At 43.1% G+C, this 21595-nt stretch overlaps 1 protein-coding gene across 3 annotated transcripts in view; it reads right to left on the bottom strand.

Annotated features, from left to right (window-relative positions):
• ITSN1 (intersectin 1) overlaps window positions 1–21595 on the bottom strand; it is a 230621-nt gene that overhangs the window by 47283 nt on the left and 161743 nt on the right. Inside the window, exons 22-29 of one of the 3 annotated variants that reach the window (XM_019922857.3) lie at window positions 19525–19730; window positions 18665–18747; window positions 14551–14717; window positions 11192–11237; window positions 8744–8865; window positions 5292–5409; window positions 3411–3602; window positions 1519–3035 (exon numbers count right to left, since the gene is read on the bottom strand). In XM_019922857.3, coding sequence (XP_019778416.1) covers window positions 3034–3035; window positions 3411–3602; window positions 5292–5409; window positions 8744–8865; window positions 11192–11237; window positions 14551–14717; window positions 18665–18747; window positions 19525–19730 — 936 coding nt within the window. In that variant the 3' untranslated portion in view covers window positions 1519–3033. Of the gene's footprint in view, window positions 1–1518; window positions 3036–3410; window positions 3603–5291; window positions 5410–8743; window positions 8866–11191; window positions 11238–14550; window positions 14718–18664; window positions 18748–19524; window positions 19731–21595 lie in introns of those variants that run through there. The other 2 variants (XM_073804459.1, XM_019922858.3) reach the window with 2 other exon arrangements.

Raw genomic sequence — 21595 nt, 5'->3', positions numbered from 1 at the left:
CCAGGAGAGCATTACCCACAGCAGCCAGTGGGGTGAGACCAGGGTTTCTCAACCTTAGTACTGGTGACACCTGGGGCCGGATCGCTGTGGCCCCAGGGGGACTGTCGCTGTGGGGGACCGTCCGGTGCACTGTAGGATGTTTAGCAGCATCCCCAGCCTCTACCCACTGGATGCCGTGGTCTTCCCTCCCTCTGGTTGAGGAGCACTGGGTCAGATGGCTACTCTACAATCCAGTGCAAACTGAATGATCTGGGAGGGGGAAAGAGCAGTTTCCTGGGGACCAACCTGTGTCAACAAACTCAGAACACAGCCTAGAGGGATGATCTATGGAGAGGGGCCTGGAGAGAGTTATAGAGAGTATTAGAGAGCATTACCCACCTTGGCAACTGCGTCCCTGCTAGCCGAGCTCAAGGCTGGAAACACTGACTTATACAGGTGAAGGGGTCCCGGCCAAGAGACCGCTCACAGGGGGGTGGGCTGGGGGACAGTGACAGGGATCTCTCCGCCCACCTCTGGGCCTCCGTGTGACATCTCTGCCTCAAACAGCCACTTCTCTTCCCGGCTTCATCCGGCTCCTACCCATCCTTCCGGTCTCAGCTTACACATCCCTTTCTCCTGGAAGGGTTCTCTGATCCCTCCCTTCAACGCCCTCCCCGCCTGGTCGGCTCTGGATGTCCTGCTCAGTGTTACCTGGCGTCCATATTTCTCCTAGCATAGAACGTATCACCTTAGCACACACACGCACACGCACACACCCACCCCACATATATTTATGTACAGATACTTATGCAGTAGTTTGGTTTTCTGCTTGTTCCTCCCATTAGAACATGAACTTCATGAGGACAGGGACCCTGTCTCTACTGACGGAGCAGCACGCTCTCCCCAGAACCCAGAGGGGCGTCCACACCCGATGGATCTCTCCCCCACAATATTTGGTGAACTGATGAAGGAAATCACTTTTCCACTGAATGGCAGGGGAGGACCAATAAGTGAAGTTCCTGAACGGAATCAAGCACGTGGTCATCGTAGCCAAGAGTCCCATCAACGTGTACACCAGTCTGTTTCTGCAAAGGCAACGAGACTGGAGTGTGCAAGGCAGAAACGGATGGAGAACAACAGTATGGAAGATGTGAAAGTTTCCGTATTTACCCACATCTGTATGTTCAACAGACCCTTATCGTGATATATCTTTTGGACAAATGTTTTATACTCTGAGTCACATCACACACCTGCCAATGTATCAGCACCATGTACCAAAAGCCCAATGAGACAGTTAAGCACGAAGCTGGGTGGTAGTTCTATTCTTCAAAACCAGTATTATGAGGGTTAACTGTTTGCAGATTGATCAGGGAGGGGTGGGTAGCAGGGGAAGAGGGAGGGCCATTCAAAGAAGACTCAGTGAGGCTCTCATGGTGTCTGTATCACAATGGACAGCAGGCCACCTGCTCACGTCCAGTCTGCTTGTTCCCCGTCACCACTGCCAGCTTCCAACATCAAGAACACAGAGACATTTCCATCTAACTTTTATATGAAGAATTTAATTATCTATACACATAACTAATTCAAAAGTTGTATTACAGTTGTTAAAGCCGCAGGTTTATATATTTATATATTTTACATTCATATCCATGAAAATACTGACGCGCCAGTGAATGAGGGGGAGTCCTCGTTCTCGGCACCATGTGAGTGGAGAAAGACCTCTACACAATCGCCAGCATGGAATCCCCAAGGGGAGAGACGCAGAAACAGAAGTTCACTACTGTTAAAAAGTCATTAGTAGAACCGCTAGGTTGTGCTTGAGGCTCCCTGCCCCCCGCCCCATTTTCTGTGCTGTCGGCAACGGCGTTTTTATTGAGAGCTTCCAACTAGTGTTTAAAAGACAAACATGGCTTCAGCTACAACATATCCAACACATTAACGGACCATGAGCTCCATTTCATATTAATCTGTAGAAATTCCACAGTCTAGTTAAAAAATGTAAACATTGGAAATTAATTGCAGGGAGACTCCTATACATTCTTTCTTGTCAAGAAAATTACTTGTTCAAAATACGTCATTCCATGAAAAGTCACTGGAATAAAACTTGGTGTAACAGAGACTAAGGCGAGATTGTAGATATTGTTGATCGTAACAACCTCAGTGGTGTTGTCTACGGATTTATGGTATGAAAACACGCAAAATTAAAAACCCAAAACAGAAAACACCAACTCAACCAGATAAATCTGAGACCGAACAAAAACACAGGTGCTTTCTCGTGTGGCTACAAGGTCACTGTGCAAAATAAAATTAATGTAATGTGATTAGAGCATCATACAAGATAACAGCTTTTGCCATGGAAAGAACTAATTTCTTATGTACAGGATGTATTATTACATGCTCAACAAGGTACATCTGATACACACAAACAAGCACAAAACAGCTTCTGTTTAATTGGCCTCGTTCTACACGTCTTTAAAACAGATATACTGAACTCCTCTGTACTTCTATAGTAGGGGGTCAAAAACCCAAACGACACAATTTAGTTGGTAACACTGGACAAAATGAAAACAATACATCGAGTCTCAGATTTATGGACATTTGGAACATTTTTTAATAGCACATGCAGCATTCCTTGATAGTGGGTCTTTTTGCAAAACCAAAATAGCAAAGAAGTAATTCATTTTTTTTATTAAAAGGCTAAGATATTTATTTTAAAATAATTTGAAAACTATTGGAAGCACCTGTGCAAAGGTGGGGGGAAGTCAATTTGAGTCACTAGGAAAGCCACAAAAGGACCCACTACCCTGTGTATTTTTGTAATTTTTTTGCTTCTATCTGTGCAAGTAATAACTCAACATTGCCATCACATGCAACTAAGGTAAAATGAGGTAAACTGCTCTGCAGTGAGTTCTTCTACTCAGAAGGCAGTAGGTGATCATGCTGGAAGTCACATGATCAAGGCTGCATCTCCCATCATCCCTCTGGGCAGTGATATGGGATAGTGGGTCTCTTTGAGGACTTTCAAGCCTGAGGGGGGGATGGACAACATATGATTCCTAGAAAAAGGAGGAAAACAACACATAAGCAAAACAAAACAATGAGCAAAATTCAAGCTAGGAAAATGAGTCAGGCATGTAAACAGCATGGTGCCAAAATGATTAAAAAGAAAAAAAAAAAAGGAAAAGGGGGGGAGGGAAGGGAGGGGACATGCTACAGAAGGAATGATTTTTTTTTTTAAAGAAACAAAACAAAACAAAAACCCCACGAGATAAAGTCTTGCATTACAGAAGGTCTTCAAAGAGACTGTTGCGAATGCAGCAATGGTCTAGCTTTAAGTTCTGCAAACAAAGCTCAGCAGAATCAGAGCAATGCTGCATGTTTCACCATGAGACACCAGAGAGGAGAGGCAACCGAGGCACCAGGGCACTTACATTGCTGGCTGGGGTCCATGTCTGTGGTCAGCTTCACGTAATTGGACGGGAAGAGCCCCACTTGCCCGTGGACTTCTCCTTTCCACCAGTCGGGGTCCTCCTTGTTGAGGACGTTGATGATCTGGCCCTTGTTGAAGGCCAGCTCGTCGTCATTCTGCGCGGTGTAATCGTACATCCCGATCACCTGGCACACTGCAGGAGACAGGCCAGGTGAGGGGCGGCGGCACACCTGCGTGGCTCGCGGGACGGGCTACCTGGGGGTATTAGGTACTCTCGTGTCTCATCTGTGTCCTTTCCGAAGAGGACAGAAGTAAGTGGAGGGCTCTGATGGGCTTTGTGTAGTGGGGGCAGTAGAGGAAGACGGAGGATTGAAAACCAAGACGACAGCAAAAATGTCAGACCAAGCCTTGAGTTTCTATAATATCTTCCTCTTTTACACATTTAGTTGTCAGCAGAAAATGTACAGTGATAACTGAAAGCTTCCATGGAATCATTTCTATTTGAGTGCAGCGGCACTCCTTCAAAATGCTGACTCTGAACATTGGCCCAACTTCACACACAGCTGCATATCATGGGGACTTCACTGTTGCTCTTTATTTCTTTTGTTTGTTTGTTTTTTTTTTTAAGGTGGAAGGTAATTATCATCTGACCTCCAAAAAGTTCGACTCTTAGTGAAAAGTAAAATCAGTGTTTTATTCTGCTGTACCTTTGTGTCTCAAAATTTTTTCTCAAAGAAACACACAATTTCCACATTCAAGAACAATTTTTCTTTTCTCATTTTCCCCTCAAAACTATAGGAGGTTACACTGCCTTTATGCCCTGGCATTTTTACACTTCAGATAAAGTTTGCCTAGTTAGGTTTTACCCCCAGTTAATCTTTCCTAACCAACCTCTATACAGTCTCAGGCTTTAAAGATGCTCCAGCTAATCCAATCACCTCAGCAAACTATTTCTGCGGGTTTTAACCAACCTGATGAAGGGGACGCCGCCAGGCCTCCCCAAGGGAGAGGAGATCCAGCTGGTACCACACTCCTCTGCCCACATGAGGCCACGGCTCAAGCAAAGGGGCCCACCTGTGGTTGGGAACCAGTCACAGTGTTGGCCAGTCCTTTCATTTCTTGCAAAGGCTGCCAGGTTTTAATCTGATTACGCTGGGGATGTACAACATAGACATTTAACCACAAGGTACTGGAATGAAACTTCTGCATTTTCCACAAGTGCCACCCAAGCACTGATGGCTTAAAGACCTAAAGCAGAAGTCTGCTCCCCTAACCTCGCCCATCTCAACTATTACCGAAGCATCTAATTTGGTCTCTTCAATCAGAAAACAGCCAACCATCTAAGCTGCCGAGCCTCTGTTCCTTTTTAGCCCTTTAGCAGAGCGTGTATAACATCCTGTCCATTAAGCGCAGCCCCTGTGTTCACAGGAAATGTCGCAGGGGAGCTATTTCAGTCTCAACTGAGCGGCACATTACAACCAACAGAGCCCTGGGGCCTCCCAGCTCAATCTCCTGACCTATTTAGACCCCGGCCATTTATTTTTAGGAGGCCCTTTTTGTCCCCTCGCCCCCAGCCCAAATTCCAATTTAAATAGCTGGAAGGAAATCAAGAGAAAAATCTGGCTTCAATGGCATAGCATTCAGGGCCCCTTTAGGAAGCCGGTTCCAACAAGGGCTCTGTTGTACCCAGCACAGCAAAGCTGCTTCGATACTTGGTCCTTTTGAAAAACATACTCCATATCACATTAGCTGGGTGTCAGCCCCAGCAAGTACAAGAAGCGCTTACAGCCAGTGTGAAAGACAATCTAAGCTAAAAAAATTGAGTGGAAAGGCTACCATGACGCATAGACCATTTTCTGAGCAGAGAGTATAAGCTGCTTACCTGCTGGGAATGCTGCGGGCTTAGGTGGCTCTGTTGGAGTGATTTTGCTCATCCCAGGGCTTAAAAGTTTGACATAGTTAGCAGGGAACCAGCCTATCTGGCGCTTTTTCCCACGTGCCTAATAACAAAAAATTACATTACAATGTTTCAAAGGTTCATGTTCTTTCATGTTATACTTTGCACTTATACCAAGTTTACATATAACTGAAAAACAAATGACATCAATAGTAGAATCTACAGATTACTGTATTACAAAATGAAAACATGCCAGCTAAAATTCAAATTGTGGCAGCTATCAATCAGCAAAGCCTAGAATGTTCTGGCATGGGCTGGACTGTGTGGATCACAGAGCACTATGTAGTATGTACAGGATGGGAAACTGCTCATTTAACAGCTCTCAGCTGTCATTTTCAGGTAATGTAGAGGTTATGGTTTATGCCAATGTTATATATGGATTTTAGGAATGATAATAATGGCAGTCAGCACGTGCTGGGTGCTTTTTATGAGCCAGGCCTGTGCTAAGCACCTTATCTGCATTTACCTACACAACAATTCCAGAAGGATAATACTATTACTATTTCCGTTTCCCACTATTACTATTCCTAGTTCCCAGATAAAAAGAGTAAGGCTCAGAAAAGTTAAGTGACAATCTCAAGGTTACAGGCTAATCAGTGGCAGGCCAAGATTCACAGTCACATCTGCGATCTTCCTATGGAGAATAACTGTACATATACGAGATGACATACACGCAATATGTGGAGGACACAAGGAGTCTAAACTTCACCTTGTTTTCAAAAGCCATCAGGCTTATGTGATGGATCAGCCACATTTTCCACCACCATTCCTGCCTCCTTCTCTTTTATCTAATTCGACACAAAATCCATTCATTGAGTGTTTACATGCCAGGAGTTGTTGGAAGGGGATAGTATATGACACAGAGGAACTTATAATGAAGTTGGCGAACGAAGACTTGCACTCCTGACACAATTCCATGAGATGAAGACTCTAGTTAGGGATGATGATAAGTGTTATAACTACCCTTCTGCACATCACCAGGAGCAGAGAACTTAACTTACAGCACGTATACACACACACACACACCCCCTCTAGAAGCAAGGCTTTGATAAAAACAGCTGCCTTTGGGGACAGGGTGGGAGGGAGACATTTGAATTCCCTTTCGTAATTTTAATTAATTAATTAATTAATTTTCTGGGGGTCACGACACGCAGCATGTGGGATCTTAGCTCCCCGACCAGGGATTGTACCCGCGCCCCGTGCAGTGGAAGCACGGAGTTTTAACCACTGGACCGCCAGGGAAGTCCCTTGTAATTTTAAAATTTGAAACCATGTGAATATATTACCTATTCCCAAAATAAGGAAATAAAATTAAGAGAAAAGGAAACTTCCCACCATCTTACCTCTGCCCTCTCATCTGATTCAGTTTATCAAGAGGGATACTTCTGGGTTACTTTTAGAATGCCAATCAAATTTCACTTTCCTTGGAGTCATAGATTTCATGCCCTTGGCTCAAGGACTAAAGTTCTAATCCACTGTTAATCCACCAATGGTTGAAGCCACTCCTTTAAAAGCTCCCCCATGTTAATCTATTGAGCATATACTGCCGTAGGTCTCACAACAACTCCACCATTTCTCCCATCCCTGCAGCTTCACAAGGGCGGAACACAGAGCTCACTGGCAATTTCTTCATTTGTGTATCCACTGGGGAGAAGGGCTGGTGAAAGCACCAGAAGCCCCCCTGGGCACGGCAATTATGGATTGCAAGAGCCACTCAGGACTCTCTTTTGAGCAAGGTACAAGGAATGTGATGATGAAAAAATACGGTTTCTGCCTTCAAAGAGCTGATAGCCTACAAAAGGAAGTAAGAAATAGGCATGGAAGTAATAATATCCACATCAACACTAAATACCAAGAGTGGTGCAGGCATCGGGGCCACCACGGTTCACGGGAAGAAGACGTCGCTTCTGGTGGGATGGTCACAGAAAGCTTCCGGAAGAAGTGGGATTTGGCCGGCTCTTGCACGGGGGAGAGGTGGAGATGACCATGTGGGGAGGCGCTATGGGCAAAGGCAGTGAGGCATCGGGGTCTGAGGGTTGCTGCTTGTTTTCAAGAGAGCAAATCACCGAATGAGGCTGGAGTAGAGATGTCGCTGTGAGAGGTCAGACTGGTAAGACGGATGCTGGAAGGGGAAGAGGGCATCTGAGGGGAGCCTTGGCCAGCAGGCTGATAAGGAGGGCCAGTGGGGACACCCCCTTTTTTAAAAAAAATTTTTTATTGGGGTATAGTTGTTTTACAATGTTGTGTTAGTTTCTACTGTACATCGAAGTGGAGTTCTCTGTGCTATACACAGGTTCTTATTAGTTATCTATTTTAGTACATATTACTGTATGTATGTCAAGGGGACACCCCTTAAGTCTTCAGAACAGGGGAGTCACATATGGATGGGAAAGCCAATGAGGTGGCAACTCTCTACAAGAAATGAGACCCACCGGTCTGAGGAAGGCCTCCTCCTACCCAGTGAAGGAAGAGACATATTAAAAGGGGGAGTGGAGGGCATTCCCTGCCAGTCCAGCGGTTAGCACTTGGCGCCCTCACTGCCGGGGCTTGGGTTCAATCCCTGGTCGGGGAACTAAGATCCTGTGAGCCATGCAGCCAAAACACTCAATCACTTAAAAAAAATTAGAAAAAAAAAAGGGGAGGGGGGTGGATTCCAGGACCCCAATGGAATCCTAAGCCAATAAACTGTATCTCGTCCTCCCTGCTCGATAGGGCTTTTATGGCTGCCCACCAGCAAGCTCCCAGGGGAACTTTTGCCTTTGGGTACTCCAGGCTGTGCCTTCTATTCCAGCCAAGATACATTTCTTCAGTCCACCAGCTCACTCTTCACTCTCCGGCACTTTAGTTTTTAATTAGCTGCACAGAAAGGTGCTGTATTTCTTTACCTCACCACAACATAGACCTTTGCCTTCCTGACCAAGGTTTGCCTTGACAGAATGATGAATTGAGGACACACAAACACACACACACACAGGAACTAAAACTGTTGTGCTGTACAGATGTGGCTTTGAATGCAAAGGCTACTCTGGTACCACACCTTATAGCACCGCTCATGGAAAGCTCCGCTCCTACAACGCTGTGACTTAAGGATGACTCCGTCATGAATTCTCACTATCCTACCACTCACTGTCTGAACTCAAGAATCCAATAGATTTAGATACATCTTCAGAAGCATTCTTAGCTCTCACAATTCTGTTCCTGGCTGCCCAAAGCTTAGGAACCAAATGGATTCAGATAACATGGCATCTCTCACTACACAAACGCAGGATTTAGGTGGTGCAGGGTTATCTGTACTTTGCAACGAAACGGTGTCCCTTTGAGATCTTGCATATTGAAATTTGGGCAGAGAATTTTAAACAAATGGAAAAGACACTGACTTGCAGCTCTCCTTCCCACCATCCACCTGGGTTCTTTTTTCGGATCAAAATCAGCTGACCAGGGGCGAGGGTAAGCTGCTCGGGACCAGTAGCAGTGTAGGACGCAATAACCTGGGCAATTTCTGGAAAACAAGACCAAACATAGCAGTGCACCATTAGAGTCAGGAAAAGGAGAGCCTAAGAAGACACAGCCACCTCCCAGGGTCACGGGTCAACATCGTCAAAGCCGGTGTACGGGCCAGTTTTCTACTAAACGAAGAAGGCTTGGTGGCCCTTCTTTGACCACACGGCAAATGCAGTATTCAGGAGCTGGGCTTGTCTTCCGGTTCTGCCCAGTCTGCTCGAGGACCCCCTCATCTCTCAGAACGTACCAACTTGCCTCCACAACCTCCCACTCTCCCCCAAGTCCGCACCCTACCCCCACTGCCCCAATTCCCAAGAACACCCCGATGCAGCAGCTGGGCCTCATTCATCCCCAACTGCCCTCCGCCCTCACATAGTGCTGATTATTATTAGCACATGGTCCAGTCAAGGATGGTTGAGCGAATCAAGGAACTCAAGTGAACCTTTTTCACCTGCCAAGTACAGTAGAAAGAGAAATCTGTTTTCTTCAGAAACCACCAGGAGTGTGCACTAGCTAATTTCTTTCTATGTTACGACTTTCTTTAGACTCTCTCTTCTACCCACAAGCCCATTTTCTTTGAGGCTCACATTTTGAGGGTGATCCCTGAATATCAGGTAGGAATCACATCAATGTAAGTTTACTTCTTTTTACTTCAAGTTAGAGGACGATCCTGCAGTCAAGAGGAGGGATTTTATGCAAAACAACAATTCAGCACAGAAAACAAAAAATGTAAACAGTTCTGTACTTTTCCTGAATGTGAACAGTCTCATGGGAAAAATTCCAGCAGTACCACAGACCAGGCTCTGAAAAGTACATTTCTCCTGGCACAGGAGTTCAACTACGAAAGGACAAAATCCTCCTCTGACCGAATGCTGGTGTATCCGCAGCGACAGCCTTGTGAACTTCTAGAAGCAAGACAGAACAGATTGTTCTATTCCTCTCCACTCTCTCCCCATCATAACTGTTCTTGAAAGAAAGAGATGAAGAAAGAAGGAATGAAGTAAAGACAGACAGACAGAAGGAAAGAGGTGAAAGGCCCATGCTCCTGCTTCCCTGAAGGCACATTAGCCCCCTAGGACCCTGTTCTGTAATAAGCGGCCACCAGGCTAGGAGCACCAGACCGTCCCGGTGCAGACTGGCCCTGACGCATGCATCCCAGAGCTCAGGCGAAGCGAGAAAGAGCCCAGCGTACACATACGTGGGCTCCACTGAGAGCTCAAGCTGGGAAATCTCTGCTGGGGATGAGAATTCTCCCCCAACATGCCAAGGACTAGCTCTAAACTCCACGAGTTTTCCATTTGGAAAAGATCCAAATCAGTGCCCGATTTGGCCCCTGATGTCCCTGCTCCTCAAAGGACCTGGCCTGCGTAGCCAGTGACCTGCCCTGACACTCTTTTCTGTCTTTTCCAGCTTTTTTGAGCAGCTCGCTGGTTTCAGTGCAAAGTGAAGCCCCTCTGGAATGACAATTCAAAATGTAGCATACTCCTGGTTAAAACAGACATTTGACCGGGGTGGTCCGACATCTGAGTCAGACTAAAATCCTACAACTGCCTAAAAACCCACCTTTCCTTGCCAGGTAAGCCCATTTGGAGCTGAGCACCAGACACAGATACACATCCCCGTCAGCACTGCGGTGACTCTTTCAACCTGTAATTTCTTAAGGCTGTAATAGCACAAAAGCTCAAATGACCTAGAGAGGAAGACAGGCCATACAACCGTATGATTTCACATCTGCTTCTTTCTTCTTTCAGGCTTGTATGTATAGAATATGTGATTTTGTTGAAATAAACTAAAACACTCTGAGTTCAGAGGGATGACTGTGATTTTTGTACCTTCACCGTGTACCTGAGGAAAACCACCCAATGGCTTCTAAATTAATAGGACCTGCACTCTGATAATACGTGTTGCTCTCTCATCTCCTCCGTTATTTATGTCCTGGGACTAAATATGCTTCCAGGAAACAAACAAGGGCTTCCTGAACCTAACGAGAGGAGGACTAAGCAGCTGCTGACCCCAAATCCTACAGGTTCATGCATTATAACTTCCCACCATCTTGCCTGAATTATTTCTTCACATCCCAAGAGAACATTGTCTGGTAATGTCCCTACTCTCCATGTGTGAGGCAACAGCCACATTTCATAACCATCTATAAATACATTATTAATGGATTCCAAGGAAAGGATCTCCTCCAACCACTCTTCGGACAGATTCTTTTGTCTTTTCTTTTCTTTTTTAAGGCTTCTGGCCCCAATAAACAAAGATTGGGAGCAACTATCAATTACATTTAAAATATTGAAAAATAAGCATCAGGGTTTGTCACTTACCAGGTTTTTTTCCTAAACTCCCTGTTTTCCCAGCAGTTCCAGAGCCCTTAAAACAGAGCAGAAGGTCTCATTTGCATACTGAAGAGTTTTGGTCAAGCAACTTAAAAACGATTAATGATGACACAAACCCGCTTGAGCCCCTAAATTCCCCTTTTCATTCCGGGGAAACATAGCATTGTATCTCCTGACATTATGATCTGTATCAAGGAAAACATGGGGCGAAATAAGTACTTTAAAAGCATGTAGCTTTTACTCTCTCCTTAAGAGAAAAATTAGCAAAGTAAGTGGCATTGTAGGACCCCAGAGGGCTCAGGTATTGACTGTGTGTAACATGGGCGCATCCTGTCCCTGAGTCAGGTGAAACAGGGGCTGCCCCGCCAGGAAGACTGTTAGTCTACAGCCTAAACACTAAGCTCATGCTTGATGTCCAAATGGTTAATTATTAAACACTTCACACATAAAAAATGTACAGAGACTATAATAGACATCCATGAGTGCAATGGATGTCTATTATAGTCTCCATATACTAGAGACTAAATATGTGAAAATATTAATTATTAATATTCTAATTAAATTAATATTAACAATACATGGAAATATTAATATTTTGGTACATTTGCTTTAGGGCTTTCTTTTTTTTTTTAAAGAAGGAAAACAGTACAGTGGCAATTCAAACACCCCTTCCCCCATCCCATTATCCAAAGAGGCAGCCACTCTCCTGTATATCCTTTCTACCCAAACCTTAACACTGTTTAAACACTGAAATTTCTCTTGTAATGCTGGACACGCCGCCCATAGAAGCAGACCATTTTTTTCCCCAACTACTAAGTGCTTCAAAAGTGCTCTGGGGTTGAATTCCTTCATAGATACTCATGGAATTTTAAACCAGCTGAGCAAGCCAAGCCAGCAGAGACTCAGCTGGGACAGGGGCCAGGCCGTAATCTGTCCTTGCAAAGTGCTTTATTCCAGATTAATTTTCACTCTTGTGTCCCTATCTTCCAGTAAATTAAGTATTCCAATTAAAACAGAATAAAACAAAAGGTTTAATTAACTAAATGAGATTAACTTTAAGAATAAAAATATGTAATTATCTACCAGGAACACAACTTATCATTGTCCCTACCTATATTTATACTGAAATTCAATAACCATTTACCAGGGAAAGTTTGAATTAAAATGTTTACTCTGATTATGCTTTCTGTATTAACCAAGTTATACAATACCCATCTTCCTTGCAATTTTTATAGGCTGCATATCAAAATGAAGGAACACTAATGATAGAAGATTCCAAATGACCAGTTACTTTCCCAGTACAGGCTTAAATATACTCTCTCTATTCCATAAAAAGAACAAAGCAATTAGCAAGCCAGTGATAGAATTCAAGCAGCTTCAATGTGCTCCCTTTTAAACACCACAGCCAGCACTTAAGCTGAGACGCAGTCAGATGGCCAGGTTCCATCCTGGCGCTTCTTAAGAATGCAGCAGAAAAGTTGATCCAGGCTACGTGCCCCAGCCCTGCTCGTGTAGAGAAGGGAAGCAGGTTTAGGACAACCTCCCCCTTGTCCACGGGTCAATTTTGGTATCTGAAGCTGGGTCTGGTTTTTAAGTTTGGCGGGATATGGCCTTATAATATTGAAGTCTATGTCCAAGTAGGATGAAAGAGCTGCCTTTTTTGATTTTTTCATTATTATGAAATAATGCTGCTAAATGTCTAAAATCTTTGGCACTGTTAGTTCTTCTGTGGCTGATATTTAAGGCTGCGGTTAAGAAAGCACTTTACAACTCAACTTACCTTTAAAAAATGTCACAGTGCATTTTTTGAAACTTACTGACTTTGGATGGTTTTTGGTAGAAAACTCTAATTTATTAAAATCTAATACAAGTAATGGCTTTTGTGTTTAACTGATCCCAAAGGTAAAGCCATTTTAAGAGGTTTTGTGCATGGGAGCAGAAATCCAGTTTAGTTTTTAATGTTTTCCCTCTACTCCCCTGAAATATCTCCATGGTTCTTATTGGATATAACTGGCTGGCCTGGAGAAGAGCTGAATTTTCCCTCTCCAGGTCTGCAGAGGACAATACAACGACTGTCCTACAGAAAAGAAGTACTTTCTTTCCAGCTTCTGCCAAATTCTCCAAGGGTAAAACACTTATGCAAATCCCTCCAGGGGAATTTCAGCAAGCTGCTCTTAAGACCAAAGCAAGGGAAAACAAACCAAAAACTCCCCAAACAACAATGACATTCCTTAAAAAAAGAAACAAAACAGCAAATAAAACTATTCCTAGGAACTGCAGGGAAGGTGAGAAGGCTGACATGGAAGAACTACCATAGCTTATCACCAGGCCCAGCTTCGCTCCCCAGGCAGCCATGGGTCTGTTAAATGACTACATCTATAACCTGAAATTCCCACTAACTTGAAATTGGCCACTACGAGATAGGCTCCCATACTCTAGTAGGCCCACACCACCATTTCCTTAATCTTGTGCTATCTCAAGGCCACTTCATGCAACTGAATTTTTAGGGCCCCATTAACAACAATGGGGAGCCACTTCCAATTTGTAAGGATAACAGCATTTAAAATAAATTCAGTCCAGGGGGCTTCCCTGGTGGTGCAGTGGTTGAGAGTCCGCCTGCCGATGCAGGGGACGCGGGTTTGTGCCCCGGTCCGGGAAGATGTCACATGCTGTGGAGCAGCTGGGCCCCTGAGCCATGGCCGCTGAGCCTGCACGTCCGGAGCCTGTGCTCCACGGTGGGAGAGGCCACAACAGTGAGAGGCCCGCGTACCTCAAAAAATAAATAAATAAATAAATAAATTCAGTCTCTGATCAACGGAGATACTAAGTTCTAGCCAAAGTGTACCAATTTCTTAGATCTTGAGTCTTCCTAGTGTGTAGGCAAAAATACAAATTCTAAAAACTCTACTGCCCAATATTCTGGGGCCAGTATCACCAAAATACTTTTGTTTACATGGGCAAGATATTGCTGTGTATCTTTCTTGAAGTTTCTCAAATCAGTGACCCTGAAGACTAAATCTAGAATATTTACTCCGAATCCTAAGTCAGTTACATTCAGGAATAGAGATGAATCCTGAGTATTATCCCAGCTGACGCAGACCAGCCTCATTATGAGCAGTCTCCACTGAGCCCCGGGGGGGGGGGGGGTTCTTCTGCTTCTGGGAAGCCAAGGCTGACCCTGCGGCACCAATAGACAATTTCAAACAATTACAGGTCACACTGTATTTGCTGTCACGTTCCAGAACTTAGCAAAACCCAACAATGATGTTCCACCGGCAAACATCATGACTCCCTGAAAAGAGAATCGCTGCACAGAAAGGGAGAGGAAACAGTTAATGTGGGTTTACCTCTGAATCTTTAAGCCTCACATAGTTAGAAGGGAAGACTCCGGACTTGTCGCCCACTGTTCCTGTCCACCAGTCACCATCTTTCTTGGTAACCAAAATCACATCCCCTTGCTGAAAGGTTAAATCGCCTTGCTCAGAACTCTCGTAAGTGTACATGGCAATAAATTCTGGTGGGGAGAAATATTGAGATATGGAGAGAGCTTGATCGTTTACAGAAATCCCAGACAACTTTGCAAAAGCAAGATTATGAATAAGGAAATTATTAGGATAAGGTCCATTCAAGAGAAAGGCTAGTCACTGATAAAATGCAGAGTTACAGAACCCCCTGGGCTCCAAATTCCCCGACTGCACATAAAAATTCAATAACTGCAGCCGGGGAGACAATTCCTGTGAAGACCCAGGACCAGGAACAACAACAAAAAAAACCCAACTGCATGTCCACCAACACCAGTACTGACAGTGATCCCCGATTTAACACCATGGTTTCTTTTTACATGAAAATGGTTTTCACGTTCACTTTTAGCTAACATTTACTGAGTACCTAGGTCATGCTGAGCACTGGGTTAGATGCACTGACATGCCAGGCTCCTTGGTGACCTCGTCAAATATCTGTGATTCACTTTTGAAGATACCAAGTCACCATTTTAGAAACCTTTTAGACATGGTATATCCTTTATGTAAATTAAGTAAGACACGTTTTTCATTATTCAAGTGCCTCGGTGAAAATTTAAGTCCTATTGTGCCATATACACAGACGGCAGGAAGCTGTTAGAACACAAAATTTAAAATATATATTCTTTGGTTAAAAACGGACACCTACTTGTCATTCAAGTATAAACAGGTAGAGTGGACTGCTGACAAAAGTAGTGTCTACCCAATCTCAGAAAATAATCACACCTTTCTGAACAAGTGGAAAAGACAAATCACAGTTTCTTACATTTGATTATTCATGTAATTTAGTCGTAAAGGACAAGAATTAATGTTCTTTACTGTCCTGAATGTGAAGGATGTGCATTCCAGAGGAAGTTTTTCTTTTGAATTATAAACAGCTGACTTTACTAAGGCTTAGAAACCAACTCACACTCTCAGAAAGATCACTTGACACAAAGTTCTAGACACTACACTAGGTAGAGAATAAAAGATTTCCGGAAAGATGAACATACGTTTCTTATTTCCACTTTTTGTCCATTTTATCCTAGGCCTTTGTGTATTTTTTAAAAAGCAAAAAGCAAAAAACTCCCCCCCAAAAACGACAAAACAAAAAAACACCATTTACCAGAAAAGTTCATTTTATGATGGATGATGGATGGAGTGTTTCTTGCTAAAATTTCATATGATAGTCCTTAAATGCAGAGCTTAATGTAAATTAATTTAGTATGGAGGACTACATTAATTTAGTCCTAATTATAAGAGCCTCTGCAGGAGGCACTAATGAAAGCTAAAACAAACACCAAAAAACACAAACTCTCCTAATGCTTATGCTAATGTGGGCAGCTCTCCAAGGGGCTGCTTCAGCCTCCCTGTGCTGACCTGTAGGCTGAGGCCAGCAGACCCCGAGATACAAGGTCATCCAAATGTATAAGGCAGAACAGAAGCCTCTCTGTCTTTAGCCCTCCAGCACTGGTGACACACACCTCCACAGTTAAAACTGGAAAAATGATTTCCCGCACAAGGAAATCAAAGTTTGGCAGCTTGAATAAGGACATTGTTTTTTCATTAATATATTCCTTTTTCGGATTTCTCAACATTCTGACCCTTCCCTTTTCATTTTGTTCCGTTACTTGTTCCTTAGCTCATGTTTGGCCATTTCAGATTGGATCCCTGGCAATCAATCCTTTTCCCAGTGATTCCTGCACTTAAAAGTCACTTTCTTAAAATGGATCCAAAGTTTGAAGTCACTTTCGAAATGCTTAAGAAACTTCAGAAGTGTGAACTCTAGCTGAACTTCACACTGCAGCAGAAGATACCAAGGAGACAGGAAAGACTGTGGCTTTACTTGCCCTGTGTGCACGCAGGCATCTGCGAGGACCTTCTGGATTCAATGAAAATGGGGAGACGTGAGGACCGCTATGCGGGGCCTCCTCACCACTCAGACCCTCTTCCCCAGACATGTAACACAGGGCACTGGCAATTCCCAAGCCCATATTTTAAGAGCTAACCAAATTAACCATCTATTTAATCTGGTTTCTGGTTTACGTGAAATCTGATTACATTTAATACAGTACTGATAAGTGGTCCATTAATATAATTAAGTATCTTTTCTCAGAATTTCAGATGTCAGTGCCCTCCCACACCCCTCCAGAAAGTCAGCAATCTCTCCTCAAATTTCTAATACCTAAATCATTTCAAAATGGATGTAATAAATGTCAACCAAGGTTAGAATTTAACTCTCTTCTGTTGCCCAACTTTAAGGATGTGTGTGGTTCATCTGTAACCTACTTGTTGAGGCCTCAAGTGTAGAGGCCTCTCTCTGTACAATGTTTCAAAACAAATCAACATTCATCAACCCAGCTGTTGGAAACTAACACACCATTGTAAAGCAATTATACTCCAATAAAGATGCTAAAAACAAAAACAAAAAAACCCAGCCTTTGGATGAGAAAGCTCACTGCTTTAAGTGACTATCGATAAATCCAGGAAATGAAGCAAAAAGGAAGTAAGAGTAGCAGACATTTACTGACCTTTATTCCAAAAGCTTACACTATTATCTTATAAGCCTTGTAATAATTTCCTACCTCAAGTGGTGATTATTATGCCCATTTTACAGATGAGGGAGTTAAGGCATGACTAAAAGTAAATGGTCACTAGGTGAGAGAGCCAGGATACAAACTCTGGTGCTCCAGTGAGACTGAATGGATATAACACACTGAATTTGGGGGGACGGGAGGCACACATAATTTGCCTGACATAATACTGACTACACGTGCTGTGTTTAAAAGACCTTCTTGCCTGTTCTCCTAACAGTGGATAAAAAAGTCATTAAGATGACAAAAAATGTATAAAGAGAACTATCTTAATGATTGTTTTGGCAGTAATGGCAAAAACTGGATACAATAAAATACTGGATTTGTTCAGTGATGATGAAGTTTTACAGCTATACCTATAAACCAAAAAAAAATTTTTACTTCTGAAATTCCTCTTGAAAAAGTAACTTTGTTACTACCTGAAATACCATTAAATTTTAACCCTTGCTGTCTCCATTGAAACAATTGCTTTAATAATTCTATTTTTCATAAGGCAAAGTTTCTAAGGAATGTAAGTCTCATAATGGCAAACAAACTGAACGAAAGATTCCACCCTCGTGGAATTTATTCAAGGAACCTATGAAAAACTACTATACAGTTGTGTAGACATCTGTTAGCTACAAACACTGTTCATACTTCAACATGGAAAGCCTGTCTAACTTGGGTAGCGCTCATTCTTCACTTAGTACTCTGATAATGGCTGGACCAAATGAAGAAAAGACATGAGATTTTTACCATTAGAACCTGAATTATGTAGGTTTTGTTCATTTTTAAACCTATACTATATATTGGCATATATAATCGAAAAGATTATGTCGTGAAGAAGAGGAAATAAAGCAATTAATTATTTGTGTAATAAACACTCAAAATACAATTTTTAGGCCTAAATAATCTGCTGTGGTTATTTACATGGAACACAGAAATGAAACTTCTGTTTCATTTGGGGTACAAATGGCACTGACGTTACTGTGACAGTTTTACTGAACTGTATAGTTATGGCTTTAAGCCTTAATACTTACCTGTATAAAGTCAGAAAAATAGCAACTACCACAAATTACCTGTAGAGATGCTCAGAGAACTTGGTCCTTAGTGACTGTGATGGGCCTCTTTCAAGAGTCAAAGGGCTCATAATCAAACATAATTAGAAAATTCAGTTTTTATGATCAATATATCTGATAGTATTTTGAAAGTCTCCATAAAGTACTATGACTTTGTGAAGAGCTAAACCTCATTTTAGCTTAGAGTTTAATATAATGAACGTAAATTAATGTAAACTATTTAAACATGAAATCCAACTTCATTTCCAACATTCACTGTATTACACGATTCCCTCCACCTTCTAAAGAACATGATCTGAGTCAGGTTCTCACCTTCTCCTGACACGGCCGGCTTGGCTGCTGGGGAAGCTACTCTCTTTAGACTAGCAGGACTTTCTGAAGAACCAGAATCCATGCTGGAAGAGGGGGGAAAGTATTTTAATTTTCACCCTCAAAGAAAACAGTACAAATGACACTGACTTTTCTTTTTAAAAACTGTTTAACATTTAAAGCATTGATAATCTACAGCTGAAATAGATGCACTCAGCTAAGTCAAAACACATCACAAGGGGCCACAGAGGCCTGATTCTAAGCTCACATCCTTGTTTGTCAGCACTTTGCTTTGCTGGATACACAGCTAACGTATTGGTCTATTTCAAAGCATGACTGACAGATGCTCATTCAGTAATTTTGCTCTTCATTTCTTCTTGAAGCTCATAATTTGTTTTGACCACCTACATGGTTAGAACAATTAAACAACAACCTTTATGTTAAGGTTGCATGCTATAAGTTTCCTAATGAAAAAGATAATTCATTCTTCCATAAATTTTCCCAAATGCTTTGGGCCTCTAAGTAGTCCTGTACGTCTGGAACAGTACTGGATACTAAGCATGAAGAGGGGCATAATCTCCAACAAATCCACAAGAATGTTCCAGGTCTCAGAGTAGAATTCCCTCATGCATAAGTCAATGAAAAACAGGATATACAGGTTTCTATGAGCAAGGAAAAAAATGACCATTTATCTGTAAGAGGCTCTCCCCTGTTGCCATGTACCCTAATTTTTGCAGTTAAAAGATCCAGTTGAAAGACAAAACAATCCTGCAACTCCTATCTATGAATCTTAACTAGTGCAAACAATAATTTCATGCCTGACATGGTTTTCATCCAATAGAAGCAGATAAATACAAACATACCTCGTAGATTTCCTTATGGGCCCTGAAATGAGTTTCACGTAGGACTTGGGGAACCACCCCTTCTGGCCTTGAACTTCTCCAAACCACCACATGTCTTGCTGCTCCAGGACTGTGATGACATCATTTTTGTTAAAATTTAAATGGTTGTCTTTTTTGGCTCTCCAAGGATACAGGGCTTGTGCTTGTAGCCCCTCCACCTTTTCGCCCTTGTGTGGAAGAACATAAAGGACCTCTCATCACTCTGTGATTTGTTATCCATTCAGGTGACGTGAACACCGGCTCCTCCCCTGCGACGGGCACACGCAGGCACATGCTCAGCCGCAGAGGACCCTGCCTCAGCACAGCACTGGTGCCACATGCTCCACTGTTTTCAGTAACTGTTTATTTCCAAAAGTGGAGGTGAAAATCTGCTAGCCTATTCACAAAGCCGTGGTCGGGCCATCTAGAATTCTCTATTTAAACAAGCCAGGAGGTCGTGTTTATTCTGTTGCACCCGGCTGTGTGCCTTTTCTGTTTGGGTTCTATTTTAAGTCTCAAGTTGCCCAGGGCACTCCCACTCCTGCCAATTTCCAATCGGATTTGGGTGTTTAGTGAGGGATTAATACCAGAGCAGAAACCTTATAAAATCTCAAAAGGTAATTAACTGATATCTTAGTTTAGGTGGACACAGGGAAATACACCTTGCATTGGATTAGGCTTGTTTCAGTTCCTTTTTAGAGGAACAGGGGTTTGGCAAGCATAAATCCACTGTAATCCTCATTTACTATAAATACATCTATATGCAAACCATATACAAAGATGAATAAAATGCCATCTCTGCTCCCCCAAATAATTTAGGTTAAAACACTTTATTAACCAGAAAGCACTATAAAAATGGGCAGTATGATATTATTACCAAGGAACTCATAATTAATGAGGAAGAAAGAGATACAAACAACTATGCCTACCACCCGGCAGAATGAAATAGGCTAAGAAGAGGTTCCAACTATTCACTGCCGGAACAGAGAGAAAAGAGGGATTAATGCTGCCTGAGGGCAACATGGGGAGTTTCACAGAGGAGGCAGCGTTTGAGCTGAGCCTTGAAGGATGAGAAGGATTTTGGTAGCTAGGGCTTCGGAGGAGGGGCACTCCAGGCGGAGGGCACGGCCGCGCGACGCTGTCCTGCAAGGTCCAGGAGGAGAAGCGCGATCTGGGGGTGCATGTGGCCTAGTCTCATGGAGGGGTGGAGTAGGAGGTGAGGCTGGAAAGGTGGGGTGAGGCATTTATTACCTTTTTTAAGACTGTAACATAAAACAGTTACAGTATCTTAAAACAGTACTAAAAAATACAACATCAACTTTCAATTATATACGTAAATGGACAAGAACAAGGGATAATGCCCAATGACAGTTCATTCAGAACCAACTTGGACTTGCCTGTACAAGATATTTTCATAATGACATTTAACTGTGATTATGTCTGACAAGTGGAGAATTTATGAGAGGTCAAAGAGTTTCGGCTTCCATGTTGGTCTCCATGGGTTCTCGCCTTCTTAGACCTATGACATCCCTATTTCTTTCCATCTCGACTGTACACTCCACCCAGTCTTCAGAACTGAGGAGGGGTCTCTGGATTCCAAACGCCCCCCAGGACCACAGAGTCTCTGCCCACCGTGTCCCCACCTCGTGCTTGCAGGGAGCCTCACACCGGAGCCGTGGATCTCAGTGCTTCTGTGTTGCCCAATCCTCTCCATCACTTCCGTTTAGTCTCTGCCATTTCACCTGGGCTCCAGTATTTCATAACCTCTCACCCCGAGAAATCTCTGCTGCACCTGCCCTGTCCATCTTTCCACGTGGAGACGCCTGAATAACCAGCATGGAATCAGGCAGAACACGGACTCTGGGTTTGAATTCCAAGTCTGTCACTTACTAATTGTGTGACCTTGGACAACTGTTTAATCTCTCCAGGCCTCAGTTTCCACATCTCTAAAACAGAGACACTTTCTTCAAAAGGTGGTTAAGAAAGTGTAACAGGATCTATCTTTAGAGCAGCTATGAGAGTAATAATCTTAACAGGGGTGGCTTATGTTACT

This window comes from Tursiops truncatus, chromosome 4, assembly GCF_011762595.2.
Source record: "Tursiops truncatus isolate mTurTru1 chromosome 4, mTurTru1.mat.Y, whole genome shotgun sequence".
In the NCBI taxonomy this organism is placed as follows: domain Eukaryota; kingdom Metazoa; phylum Chordata; class Mammalia; order Artiodactyla; family Delphinidae; genus Tursiops; species Tursiops truncatus.
The sequence above is the reverse complement of the archived record's forward strand: the minus strand, read 5'-3'. Positions and strand labels throughout refer to the sequence as shown.